The sequence below is a fragment of the Anser anser genome, assembly GCF_964211835.1.
Source record: "Anser anser genome assembly, chromosome: 24".
NCBI classification, from domain to species: domain Eukaryota; kingdom Metazoa; phylum Chordata; class Aves; order Anseriformes; family Anatidae; genus Anser; species Anser anser.
In genome coordinates this window covers 7,456,046-7,468,820 of record NC_139745.1, presented here as the reverse complement: position 1 = coordinate 7,468,820, position 12,775 = coordinate 7,456,046, and the positions used below count along the sequence as shown (strand labels likewise).

At 71.0% G+C, this 12,775-nt stretch overlaps 3 protein-coding genes across 4 annotated transcripts; 1 reads left to right on the top strand and 2 right to left on the bottom strand.

The window, feature by feature from the left end:
• The first annotated feature begins 265 nt into the window (after nt 1-265).
• Nucleotides 266-3,745, top strand: GALE (UDP-galactose-4-epimerase). The gene is made up of 10 exons (XM_083810100.1): nt 266-576; nt 854-969; nt 1,240-1,353; nt 1,496-1,672; nt 1,797-1,910; nt 2,007-2,073; nt 2,184-2,269; nt 2,387-2,464; nt 2,605-2,719; nt 2,804-3,745. The coding sequence occupies exons 1-10, from the start codon at nt 456-458 to the stop codon at nt 2,857-2,859; spliced, it is 1,044 nt and encodes a 347-aa protein (XP_083666226.1). The 5' UTR covers nt 266-455; the 3' UTR covers nt 2,860-3,745.
• Nucleotides 3,746-3,872: 127 nt separating this feature from the next.
• Nucleotides 3,873-9,741, bottom strand: LYPLA2 (lysophospholipase 2). The gene is made up of 10 exons (XM_083810101.1): nt 9,573-9,741; nt 8,665-8,770; nt 8,132-8,163; nt 7,496-7,561; nt 7,250-7,297; nt 7,001-7,071; nt 6,662-6,735; nt 6,466-6,567; nt 6,139-6,315; nt 3,873-6,014 (listed from the first exon to the last, which is right to left on the bottom strand). The coding sequence occupies exons 1-10, from the start codon at nt 9,686-9,688 to the stop codon at nt 5,964-5,966; spliced, it is 843 nt and encodes a 280-aa protein (XP_083666227.1). The 5' UTR covers nt 9,689-9,741; the 3' UTR covers nt 3,873-5,963.
• A 105-nt stretch (nt 9,742-9,846) lies between these two features.
• PITHD1 (PITH domain containing 1) lies at nt 9,847-12,551 on the bottom strand. 2 transcript variants are annotated; one of them, XM_083810102.1, is made up of 6 exons: nt 12,325-12,551; nt 12,175-12,218; nt 12,025-12,102; nt 10,945-11,049; nt 10,321-10,429; nt 9,847-10,095 (listed from the first exon to the last, which is right to left on the bottom strand). In XM_083810102.1, the coding sequence occupies exons 1-6, from the start codon at nt 12,514-12,516 to the stop codon at nt 9,994-9,996; spliced, it is 630 nt and encodes a 209-aa protein (XP_083666228.1). In that variant the 5' UTR covers nt 12,517-12,551; the 3' UTR covers nt 9,847-9,993. The 2 variants fall into 2 exon arrangements, with proteins under 2 accessions (XP_083666228.1, XP_083666229.1); XM_083810103.1 differs by lacking the exon at nt 12,025-12,102.
• Nucleotides 12,552-12,775: the final 224 nt, after the last annotated feature.

Sequence of the window (12,775 nt, the reverse complement as noted above, 5' to 3'; positions counted from 1 at the left end):
GGCTCCGCTGCTCTGGGGGGGGGCGGCCCCGCGGCTCCCCGGCCGTTACCGGCCCCGGCCGCCAGGGGGCGCTGTGGGGGTCCCGCTGCCGGCCGCGGGCCGGTCCCGCCGCGCATGCGCCTTGCCGCCGTGTGGCCGCGCGGCCGCCCCGTAGCGGCGGTGCCACGTTGCCATGGAGAGCGGGGGGGGGGCGGGAGGAGCGGCCGGGCCTTAAAGGGGCCGCGCCCGGCACCGGACCGGGACCGGCGGGGGGCGGGAGGGCGGCCGGGACGGACCCTGCCCTGTCCCCGGGGGGCTCCCGGGGTCCGGGGCGGCGGCTGCGGGGGGCCGGCTCCGGGTCCGAGTCCGGTTCCGGGCAGCGCCGTGGGCGGCCCCGCTGTGTCCCCGCCCCCGCGCGGTCCCTGCCGGGTGGGGACGTGGCGGCCCCGCCTCAGGCCCTGCCCCGCGCCGCGGCCATGGCGGAGCAGGTCCTGGTCACCGGCGGCGCCGGCTACATCGGCAGCCACTGCGTGCTGCAGCTGGCCGAGGCGGGGTACGCGCCCGTCGTGGTGGACAACCTGCACAACGCCATCCGAGGTGCGGCGCGGCCCGGGGGGGAAGGAGCCGGCACCCCCCGGCCACCCCCGGTACCCCCCGGCACCCCCCGGTACCTCCCCGGTACCTCCCGGCACCTCCCGGTATCCCCCGGTACCCCTCCGGCACCCCTCCGGCCCCGGTACCTGCCCCCGTTACCCCCCCATCCCCCTTTTATCCCCCCCCCCGTTACCTCACCCCCTTCCCGTTACCCCCCCGCTACCCCCCCATGTTATCTCCTCTCCCCGTTACCCCCCCGTTACCTCCCGCCGCCCCCCAGGCCCGGACGCGCTCCCGGAGAGCCTGCGCCGCGTGCAGCTCCTCGCCCGGCGCCCCATCGCCTTCCACGAGCTCGATGTCACCGACGGGGCCGCGCTGCGGGAGCTCTTCGGCAAGGTGCGGCCGGGGCTCGGGGGGCTGCGGGGGGACGGCTCCGGGGGCTGCGGGCACCTGACGGCCCCCGGGGCTGGGGGAGGAGGCTCCGGGGGGGGGGGGCACCGGGCGGCCGCTGCCCCGGGAGGGGGCTTCGTCCCGGCGGGGCAGGGCAGGGCAGGGCAGGGCAGACCCCTCCTCGCGTCACGCAGCCACGGGCCGCAGCGGGAGCCCCCCCCCGCGACACCCGGGGGCTGCCCCGCGGCCCTCAGGCGTTGCCTTCCCCCCCCCCAGCACCGCTTCTCAGCCGTGGTGCACTTCGCGGGGCTGAAGGCCGTGGGCGAGTCCGTGCAGCAGCCCCTGGAGTACTACCGGGTGAACCTCACCGGGACCATCCGCCTGCTGGAGGTGAGCTGAGGGGTGCGCCCCCCCCCCCCCCCCGGGGTGCTCCCCGGGCCAGTGCCGCGCGGTGCCCGCCGAGGGCAGAGCCACGTGGCTGAGCGGGGCGCGGAGCTGGCTGCCTCAGCAGCGGCCGGTGCCCGCCCCGCAGACCATGAAAGCCCACGGCGTGAAGAACATCGTGTTCAGCAGCTCCGCCACCGTCTACGGGGACCCCAAGTACCTGCCGCTGGATGAGAACCACCCGGTCGGAGGCTGCACCAACCCCTACGGCAAATCCAAGTACTTCATCGAGGAGATGATCCGAGATCTCTGCAAGGCAGAGAAAGTGAGGAGCTCCTGCAAGGAGCCTGGGGCTGGGACCTGGGGGGTTTGCACCCCAAAGGGGGCTGGGGCTGGGGCTGCCCAGCAGCGCTGCAGAGAACTGCAGCCCCGTCTGTGCGCTTCCCTAGGACTGGAACGCCGTTCTCCTGCGCTACTTCAACCCTATCGGTGCCCACGAGTCCGGCATGATCGGAGAAGATCCTCAGGGCATCCCAAACAACCTCATGCCCTACGTGGCGCAGGTATTGCCCGGCTGCTGCCCTGGGGGGCCCTGCGGGCTTGCGGTGCCTGCGTGGCGCGGGCTGACCGCGCTCTCGCGGGCTTGTCCCTCTGTGCAGGTGGCAGTGGGGCGCCGGGAGTTCCTGAGCGTGTTTGGGAACGACTACGAGACGATCGACGGAACCGGTGCGTTGCTGCAGGACGGGGGGAGCAGAGAAATCCCCTCCCACCGGCAGCCAGCGCAGCTCGAGCCCGGCGGCCGGGCAGGGCTTTGCGCTCACCGTCTGTCCCGGCAGGTGTCAGGGATTACATCCACGTCGTGGATTTGGCCAAGGGCCATATCGCCGCTCTGAAGAAGCTCAAGGAGAACTGCGGCTGCAAGGTACCGAGAGCGGGGCTGGGCCTGGGCTGGGCGCTCAGCCCCGGGCGGGATGAGGGGGGGCCTGGCCCTCCTGCCCTCGCAGAGGGAGCTGATGCGCCTCCCTCATCCTCCTGCCAGATCTACAACCTCGGCACTGGCACCGGCTACTCGGTCCTGCAGATGGTCCGTGCCATGGAGAAAGCCTCAGGGAGGGAGGTAGGAGCTGACCGCAGCCTGTGGGGCTGTGAGCACAGAGCTGGCAGCTCCTGTGGGGCTCCCTCACCACCCCCAGCCCCCCTGCCTGCATCAGCGCCCCCCAGGGAGCCCCCAGCCCCCACGGCGCTGCTTTCCTGCAGATCAAGTACAAGATCACGGGCCGGCGGGAGGGAGATGTGGCCTCTTGCTACGCCAACCCCGAGCTAGCTGAGCGCGAGCTGGGCTGGAAAGCTGCCTTTGGCCTGGACAAGATGTGTAAGAGCCCCCCTCCCTCCCCGCCCCCCCACTGCGCTGTGCCCCCCCCCCCCAATCTCTCACTGCCTCTCTCCCCCGGTGCAGGCGAGGACCTGTGGCGGTGGCAGCTGCAGAACCCCACAGGCTTCAGCAAGAACTGAGCCCTGCCCCGGGGCTCGCCCGCCGGCCGAGGGTGCGCCCAGCCTGGGTGCGGGTCCTGCCCCCCCCGCCCGGGGCAGGAGCGGCCGCGGGCTCCCCACTCCTCCTCCTCCCAGGTCCTCAGCATCTCACGGAGCAGCGCCACCAGGACGAGGCAGCCAGGGCCCAGCCTCGGCACCCAGGGCACCAAATCCCCCCGTGGAAAGGCCCGGGGGCTCTTGCGAGCCCCAGCAAGGAGGAGGTGCTGGGCTGGGAGCTGCAGCCATGGCCGAGGCTGCTCCTGGGCCCTCCCAAGTGCCCCAGAAAGCCGCCTCCGTTGTTCAAAGGGGTGAGTCTCGTTGAGGAAGCTGCCCCTTCCCTGCTGCCTCAGTCCCGGGGAGGCTTCTGGGCCCCGAGGGCAAGAGGTGAGGGCAGGGCCGTGCTGCCCAGCACCTCTGTCGTGGCCTCGGGCCCCAGGTGTCCCTCTGTCTGCCCCAGGGGGCCACCACAGGGCCTTCCCTCCAGCCCCGGGCACAGGGCCCTGCTGGCTGCCAGGGGCCTCCCCCGCCTCCTTCCGCCCTCCCCAGGGGTGTTGGGGACCAGGTCTCGCCTCCCGTGTATTCTGGTGGGGCTGGAGGAGCCCCTGCCCAGGGCTGGGGGGGGCTCAGGTGTCTGCTTCTGCTTCTGTGGGGCCTGAGCAGCCGCTTCTGTAATCACGCTGCCAAAGGCTGCCCAGGAGAAGGCTCTGCTCCGCTGCCAAATCCGGATCCTATTTATTACGGCAGCGACACCGGCTGCGTTAGGCAGAGGCTGCAGCCAGCCCGGTGCGCTGTCCCTTAGATTGATAACTTATGTTAAATTATGACTCGAGCTTTTGATTTGTTTCTAAATAAACGTTCTTACTTTCTACGTGGCAGCTCCATGCTGCTTTCCCTGCGCCAGGGCTGCTGCGCCCCACGAGGCAGCGCGGGGAACGGGGGAGCTGCAGGAGAGGCACCGACGGGGCGCGAGGGACAAAGGGCACCAGCGCCGCGCTGGGAGAGGTTTATGGTTTATTTAACCTTGTGGCTGACTCTGTGGAACATACGCACAAAAAACCCCAAACGTTTACAAGGAAGACGAGGAGGGGAGGGAGGAAAAAAAAAAAAAAGGGGGGGAGGGTGGGGGGGGGGGCCAGGAGAGGAGAAGAAAGCTGCGGTGACGAATGGAGAGAAGCCGCTCGCCCTCCCGCGGTCCCAGCACGGCCCCGGTCGGTGCCGCTCGTGCTGCAGCGGGGCCACTGGGGCCTCCCAGCCGGTGCCCACGGGCCGGCTGCCCGCGGGGAGCTGCGGTCCCGGCCCCGGCAGCCCCCGGCCGCCCACCCGCCCCGGTCGGGGGCACAGCAGCTTTACACGGAGAAAGCAGAAGAGGCAGCAGCACCGAACCCCAAGCACGGGGAAGAGCCGGGCTCCCCCCGCTGCCAGCAGCAGCTTTGCTGGTTTAAGACTTCCCCAAGGAAACGAAGAAAGCCCAAAACAACCCAGGAAACCGAGGGTGGGTCCGACAGAGCCGGCTCTCCGGAGAGCGGGTTATTGCTTTGCACGTCCCGGGCGGGGAGGGCAGGGCCGGACCCCCCGCAGCCCTCGCCCCCCCCCGGGGAGGTGCCTGCCCCCAGCCCCGGGGTGCCGAGGGGCTCTGCGGGGTGAGGGCAAGACGGGGCCCGGACATCGCCCCACAGAGCCAGCGGGCACGGGAGAGCCGCAGCCCTCAGCCCAGAGGGGCTTGAGGCTTTTGGTTTTTTAAAAGACATTTCCAGCTCCGGCCCCGCGCGGCCCCGCAGTGCCGTGGGCTCAGCCCAGGGAGGAGAGGCGAGGAGAAGGGCAGCGCCGCTCAACAGCGAGTGCCCTCGGCCCTGCGGGAGGGGAGCGGGCAGCCGGGAGCCCCCCGGGAGCCCCCCACGGCTGCCACGGCCCCGTGCCGCGGCCGCTGCTGGTGCAGCCGGTGCCGCAGCGCTCCCGGCCAGGGAGAGGCAAAGCCTGGGCTGCCGCTTCCAGCCAGCTGGGTGAAGGGGCCCGGCCCGGCCCCGGGCGGCCTCTGATTGTACGCGGGAAGCCAGCGGGGCCCCCAGCCTCCGCCCGGGCACGGGGCAGCGCCGAGGCCCCGTGCGGCCCCGCAGGAGGGGAACGGCGGCTCCCGGGCGGTGCTGGTGAGGTGAGGGCTGGGAGCGCAGCCGCTCCCTCCCGCCCGCCGGCCGGGGCCAGGAGCAGGGCCCTGGGGCCAGGAGCCCTTCCCTCGCCTCCCTCTCCCCCGCCCCAAGCCAGCCCGGGTCCAAAGGGAAGGAGAAGTAGCAGCAAGAGAGACGTTACGGACCTGGCCAGCGGGCGCGGAGCTGGGACAAGGGAGAGGGAGACGCCTCTGGGCCCCCCACGGGGCTGAGGAGAAGATTGTAAAAGCAACGAGAGGAGAAGGAAGGAGGTGATTATCTGGAGGAGGGCTGCAGGGGCGCGGGGCGAGCCCGGGGCAGTGTGCGTGTGCGACAGGGCCGGGGCCGGAGCCCCGCAGACGCCTCTCTGCCAGCCTCCGGCAGCACCAGCCCGGAGCAGAGCCTCTCCCTGGGCCTCGAGGCGTCGGCAGGAGAGTCCCGGGTTCCTGAGCTCTGACCGAAAACCCGCGAGTCACCTGAGCGAGGCCGAGGGCAGAGGAGGAGCCCCAGGGGGTGCCCGGCCCTGCCCCGTGCCCCCGCTGCTCCTCCCGCCGCAGGGGGCGCGTCCCACCCCTAACACTGTTACAAAAGAAAACAAATAACAAAAATCTCGCCCGCCCCCCGCCCGGCCCATACGCTGCAGTGCCTGAACGGGAAACCGAGGGGAGGGCGACCCCTCCCCCGAAACCGCTCAGAGCCAGAGGAGGAGAGGGAAGACCACCCGGAGCCGCGCCTCACAGAGCTCCGACCTCGGCTCCGAGGGCGGCGGGGAGGGACGGGCACCCCCAGCCGCAGCCGGGCGGCGCGAGGAGAGGGGACGAGGCGGGGGCCGGGCGGCGAGGGGGGGGCCATGGCTTCCGTGTGCAGCGGACAGGTCACGGGGGAAAGAGCGGCGGCGGCGGCGACCTCGGCGTCCTTCCCTGCGACAGTCTCGAGCGGCTCTGCCTAGATCCGGGGCAGCAGCTTCTCGATGAACTCCTTCACCGCCAGCATCTCCTGCGAGCGCAGAGCCCGGTGTGCGGGGCTGCCCGGGGCGTTGGGCTCAGCAGGCCCCTACGCGGGTCCGAGCCTCCGCCCGCCCCCCGCAGCCCCGTCCCCTCCGCCCGCCCGCGGCACTGACCTGGGGGCAGGAGCTGTGCATCACGCCGGGGTAGGTTTTGAACTGGACCTTGGCGGGGGTGACGACGGATTTCAGCTTCTCGGCAGTGAGGGCCCCGAAGCGCACGGGGATCATGGGGTCCATCTCCCCGTGGCACTGCAGGATGGCGATGTCCTTGTTCACGCCGTTGCTCGCCGCCTGCCGCCAGGGAGGAAGGGAGGAGGGGGGGGTGAAGCCCCCGCCGCGGGCAGCTCGTGCCTCCAGCAGCCCCAGGCTCCCCACAGCGGAGACCCGAGGGGAACCCCCACCCCAAAACTGCCTGCAGAGCGAGGGCGGCGGCGCGGGTACCTGCGGGAAGGCTTTGTGCAGCGGGAGCCAGCAGCTGAGCGCCACGATGCCGGCCAGCTGGTGCTGGCAGGTGAGCGCCGTGTACAGCGAGAGGGCGCCGCCCTGCAGCGGGAGGAAGGCGTTAGCGCCACGAGTCCCCGGGGCTTCGGGAAGGGAGGAGGAGGGGGCCGAGCCCGCGCCCCGCAGCCCCGCTCACCTGCGAGAAGCCCCCCAGGATGATCCGGTTGGGTGGGATCCCGTTCTTCATCTCGTGCTCGATAATTGCTTTAACTGGACAAGGACAGAGAAACGGGTCGGTGAAACGGGGGAGCTGCCGAAGGACACCCCCAGGGCCTGGGGTGGGCGCAGGGCACAGGAGGGGCAGCCACGAGAGGTCCCAGGGGGGGACGGGGGGGGCAGGGAGAGGTCCCCGGCTGCAGCCAGGCTGGAACCACGGGACAGCAGAAAGGGGAGGCAGAAGGAACAGAGCCACTGCTGCCCTGGAGAGGGAGAGACACCCAACAGCTCCGTGCTTCCCCTCCCCAAAGCCTCTTACTGTTTTCTGCAGCTTTCTTGATCCCAGCTTCATCCTCAGGTGCGTCCGGAGTCAAGCCCATCAGGTCAAACCTGGGAGGAGCAGCAGAGTCAGCCCCAAACCCGTCCGCCGGCGTGCGGGGAGGAGGGAGCTGGGAGCTCTGCCCTTCCCAGCTCCTGCAGGAGGCTGGGTTTTGGCAAATTCCCAAAATACCCCCAAAGGGTCCCTCCCGCTCTGGGAGACCCCCCCCCCAGCACCCAAAGCACTGACCAGGAGGGCATGACCATCTTCATGTTGAGGGTTACGGGGATCCGGGGCCTGCAGAGACAAAAGTTGGGGGGCTCAGATCAAACGTCAGAGAAACGAACGGGAGCAGGGGGCAGGGTCCGGCCCCTGGCTGCGGGACGTCTGCCCCAGGGCCCTGTGGCAGGCTGGGGCTGCAAGGCAACTCCAGGGAGCACCTGCAGGTCCCAGCTGGGGCACCCGGGCCTCCCGAGCCCATCGCCAAGCACTTACGCGTGAGGGCAGATGTATTTCACATAAGGGAGGCGGATGGAGGAGAGAGCATCGGCCCAGCTGTGCCTGGGGAGAAGAGAGAAGAGAAAGGAGACCAGGGCTTGCCTAAGCACTTCGGAGGACACTGGCGACAGCGAGGGATCTCCCCCAGGACAGCTTTTCTCCAAGGCTGCCGACGCCCAGCCCTGACACTGCTGTCGTGGCTCCCACCCCCCCACCCCAACAGCCTGGAGCCCCCAGGAGCTCCCAGCCCAGATCTCAGCAGCCGGAGGCAGAGGGGCTGCCATCGGCGAGGGAAGAGGGGGAGAGAACCCCCCCGTGCAGGGAGCAGTCTTTTGTTCCTGGCAGCTCGCAGCCCTCCCAGGGATGGGGAACACCACCGTGTTATCTGCTTGTCCTAACGAGCACAGAAAGTCAAACCCGCGGGGGGCTGCCAGCGTCATAAATATCGAAGCTGAGCGCAGACAGCCGCCGGCCAGAGGATCCCCATCAGGGTGGATCAGCTCGTTAGGGATCGGCTGGGCTGCGGAGGCTGAGATCAGAGCCCCAGACATGGCCCCGAGCTGCCCCCGCAGCGCCGGGTGGGCCCCGGCCCGCCCTCAGCACGCCGCACGCCACAGCTCCGGCAGCACTCACCCCGTGTCTCCCAGGCCGTGTAAGAAAATGACCTGTGGAATTAAGCAGAAAAACAAAAGAATTAGCTGGTGCGATGGCCGGCGTGCCGGGAGAGAGGCGGGGGTGCTGCAGGGATGTGGCAAAAGGCCACGCAGTCACTAATTAGCAGAGACTCAGGCAGCAATTAGCCGGAGCTGATGACACGTCTGGGCAGCTCTGAGCGTTACGGACGGGCGGAACAGGCACAGCAGCAGCACCAGCAGTGCCATCAGCGCCGTGCCCCCGGCTGCCCAGCAGCAGAGCCACCCAAAACCCCACAGAACCCACCCTGCGCCGCTCCCGGTGCTCCCGGTGCCTGCTGCTTCTGTGCTGGGCCAGGCCCCAGAGCCAAAGCACCCAGCCTGGAGGACGGCCGCTCCTTCCCCCAGAGACCTCGCTGGCCCCGCGCCCCCTTTCAGCAGAGGCCGGAGGAGCCGGGGCACCGCGGGCTCAGCACACGGCCCCCCCGGCACCCCGCAGGAGCAGCCCCCAACCTGCCCCACGCAGCCCCTTACCGCGGCAGTCTCCCGCTCTGCCCCTGAGACGGTCACAGCGTCGGCGAGGAGGGGGACAGACATGTTGTTACCGCACATACACCGAGACAGACTCCGACACTGGCACCTGCGGGACGGAGGCGCAGAGGTAAGGCGGGGAAACACCCCCCAGAGCTGCCGGGGGCGCCCCGGGACAGCCCCGCCGTGCCCAGAGCCCCCAAACGCTCCCCGCGCCGCAGCTCCGGGGCCGCGTGGGGGGCGGGCAGGTGGGGACCGGCGGCGTCGGGAGCGTTAAAATCGGCTCCGGGCACCTCAGAGCCGGAGCCGTGCCCGGGACGGCAGCGGGGGGGCCGGGGGGGCGGCCGCAGGTCCCAGCCGCGAGGAGCCCGACCCGCGTCTGCCGCGGGGGGAGCCCCGGCCCCGGGCAGGGCCGGCCGCTGCCTCCCGGGGCGCGGCGAGCAGCGGAGCCCCCGCTCCCGGCCGGTCCCACCCGGGCCCCGGTTCCCGGTCCCCGCCCGACCCCGCTCCCTGCCCCCGCCCGGGCCGGGTCCCGCTCCGCAGCCGCCGCCCGGCTCCCCGGGGCGGGCAGGGCACGGCCCGGCCCGGGGGGTTCGGCTCCGGTCCCGCGGGCGGCTCCGGGCCCCAGCCCTGCCTTACCGGGGGCGGGCGCGGGGCTGCCCCGGGTGCCCGCAGCGCCCGACACCGGCAGGGGGCAGCCCCGGGGGGACCCGGCCGCCTCCCGGGAGGCACCGCCGGGAGCCCGGCCCGGCCCGGGGCGGCTCGGCACCTCCCGGCCCCGCTCGGGGCGCCCCGGGCCTGGGGGGGTGGCGGGGGGCAGCGCCGCTCCCTGGGCCCGCCGCCCCCGCCGCGCCCCCCAGCCGGCCTCCCCCGGCCCGGCCCGGCCCCCCCCCGCTGCCCCCGCCCCGCACCTCGGCCCGGGCCCGCCGCGCTCCCGGCTCGCCGCCGCGCTCCCACCGGAACTTCCGCCCGCAGGTGGCGGCCGGGGCTGCGCGGCGGAAGTGACGCAGCCCCCCGGGGCGGCCATCTCAGCCGCCGCGCCCCGCCCCCGGCCGGAACCGGGCACGGCAGCTCCGGGAGCGCGGCCCCGGCTCCCCCCCCCCCCCCGGCGCCCCCCGCAGCCCCCGGCCCCCTCCGGTCGCCCCCGGCCCCGCCGCGCGCGGGAGACGAGGCCACAGCGGCGGCTCCGAGCCCGGTCCTTTATTGGCAGCGAGGAGGGGCCGGCGCCGGGGGGGGGGGCTCACACCGGGGCCGGTAGCGGGCCGCAGCCCCCCCCGGCGCCCCCCGCCCGTCCCGCCCGTGCCGTGCAGGCGCCGCGCAGCCCCGGCGGCGCTAGGAGATGAAGTGCGTCTGCGGGGTGTGCTGCTGCAGCCGGTGCTCGGCCGGGTTGGGCGCCGCCTCGTAGCTGCAGATGGTCACCTCGTGCCGGGCGGCCTGCGGGGACAGGGCAGGGCAGGGCGGAACCGAGCGGCGCCGAACGGCCCTGACACGGCCCCGAGAGCTGCCCCGCGCCCCCCCTCACCCGCTGCCCACCCCCGGCCTTCCCCCCTCGGCGAGCGGCCCACCTCCTCCTCAGCTGAGCCCAGCCCGAGCTGTGAGCCAAAGCTCTCCATACCCCACTAACCCAGTCCTGCTCAGCTTTGCCCTGCTCAGACCTACCTCTGTCCACTCTCCCTTGAGGCCTATATAAAATATCTTTGTTGTCTCTGCTCCAAAGTTCTTTGGGAAGTGGATGGAGAGATGGTTAACGCTGGAGAAACGGGCAACTCTGCAAGGAAAAACACCCTGAAGACGGCTCTGCGTACAGGCTGCCGCCCCAAAGGCAGGGCAGTGGCGCTGTCCTGCGTTACCGCCTCCTGGCCCCAGATGGGTGCTGCACATCGCTCCTACCCCATCCAAGTCAGACCTGGGGGGCAAACGAGTGAGGGGGCAGGAGGAGCAGCTTCCCTCGTCCCTGCGGTGAGCAGCCATCACCCCGGCCAGCAATAAGCTGTCACTGGGGCCAGGACACCGGGGCAGTTCTGCTCCCCACAGAGCCTGGGCCATGAGCAGCAGGCACCCCGTGCTCTGGGGAGGATCTGTCACGTTTGGGGACCACAGCTCTCACCTGACAAGGGCAGGACAGAGCCAGGGGAGACAAATTCTATGATAGGCAGCAGTGAGCTGCAAGGGAGGGAACTGCCCCCACTGACACTTTGCTAAAGCCCAGCGGCACCTCAGCAGGCTGAAAGGGGGCAGCTCCTCTGCTCAGGAAAGGCAACACCTGCATGCCCGACGCCGTACTTGGTGGGGTACTCCAGCTCGCCCGTGGGGTCCCGGTTCAGGCTGAACATCTGGTCCGGTTCCCTGGCTGCATCATCGAAGGACATGTGAGGAATGTTCTTGAACCTGGGAAGAGAGGAAGGAAACCTGGGAAGTTATTAAGTGCACATCAACTAATTGGTTTCCTCCCCATTCATTAGCACTACCTGGATTCTTCTCAACAATAACATGCTGGACTTGCTTTGCCTACTACAGGAGAAATTACCAACGCCACCACAATGCATCATCATGTTCCAGAACACTCAACACCCGGACGAACTACCAAGCTAGAGAGCAAGGAACAAAGCAGAGGAGATGCAGATGTCAGCACACACGGGTACGTGAAGGAACCCAGGCTCTGGTACAAGGGGAAGCAGGGGAGCGGCCGCCCTGCTACAAGGCTGGGTACCGATTCCTGCTGCTCGGCTGGTAACAAGTTACAGCCGAGCGCAGCGCTGGCATTTTTGGTCGATACAAAGGAGTAAAACAGACCAACACCAGGCCCAGGAGCCCCTTGTTCTCTTTCCATGCGCAAAACAAGCCCTGACGGCGCTTCGCATCCATGTTTGTGGCACAGTGAGGGCAACGTTGACTTCATAACGGTGGCTTCCCCCCCCCAAGCAAGAACTGCATACTCAATACCCTTCCATAAGGGAAAAAAAAAGCAGCAGTAAGGAGCCCTCCCCTGCCGGAGCTAACGCAGGCGGCACGGACGAGCAGAGCAGGAGGGCTGGGCAGAACCCCGCAGGCCTCACCTGGGGGCAGGCCGTTCCCACGTCCCTCCCTCCTCCTGCAGCGTGACCCTTCCCTTCCCCGGCCCATTCCCCCTTCTGCAGCCCTTTAAGCCGGCAGCAGGCCGGTCCCTTCGGGGCACGCAGGCAGCGCTGTGACTGTGGATTTCTAATGGAACTCGGCGCTGCGTTTCTCAAGCGACAGCCAGCGAGCGGCCGGGGCCGCCCCGTGCGGGTCCCGGCTTCTTTCTGCCGGGCCCGGGACCGAGCCGCACAGCCCTGCTGAGCCACCCGGGGCGGGGGGCCCCGTCGCAGCGCCCCCGGTACTCACAGCCTCATCTCCGCCGGGTGCGAGCCGTCGTCCTCGCCCATGACGATGACGCCCTTCAGCTTGACGCTGCCCGTGAACCTGCGGGGAGACGCACGGCGCTGCCCCCCGGTGCCCGCCCCGCCCCGGCCCCGCAGCCGGGCCCGCACTCACGGCACGTTGAAGAGCAGCTCCGCGTCCTCGTCGCTCTCCACGAACTGCGGGGAGAGGAGCGGGGCGGGGGGGGGGGCTCGCACCGGGACCCCGAGCACTGCTCAGCCCGGGACCCCCCGCCCGGCCCGGCCCGGCCCGGCCCGGCCGCACCTTCCCGCGGTCGCCGCGCTCCTCCCAGGCGCGGAAGACGAGGGCTCCGCTGCCGTCGCGGCGCTCGTTGAGGCAGTGCAGGCGCTGCCGGTCGATCCGCAGGTGCAGCCCCCAGGCCGCGCCCCGCTCCCCGCCGCCCCCCGCCCCGCAGCAGCAGCAGCGCCCGGGGCCGTGCGCGGGACCCTGCGCCATGGCCGCGCCCCGCCCACACCAAGCCCCGCCCACACCAAGCCCCGCCCCCGAGGTACGCCCGCCCCCGAGCCCCGCCCCCAGCCGATTCCACGCCCCGCCCACCCGAAAGCCCCGCCCACCCGAGGCACAACACCACCCCAAGCCCCGCCCACCGCAAGCCCCGCCCGCCCCCGTTCCACGCCCCGCCCACCCCCGAAGCCCCGCCCCGGGCTCGGGGCCGGCTCAGCTCCCGGCCCCGCCGCCCCCCCCGGCCGGGCAC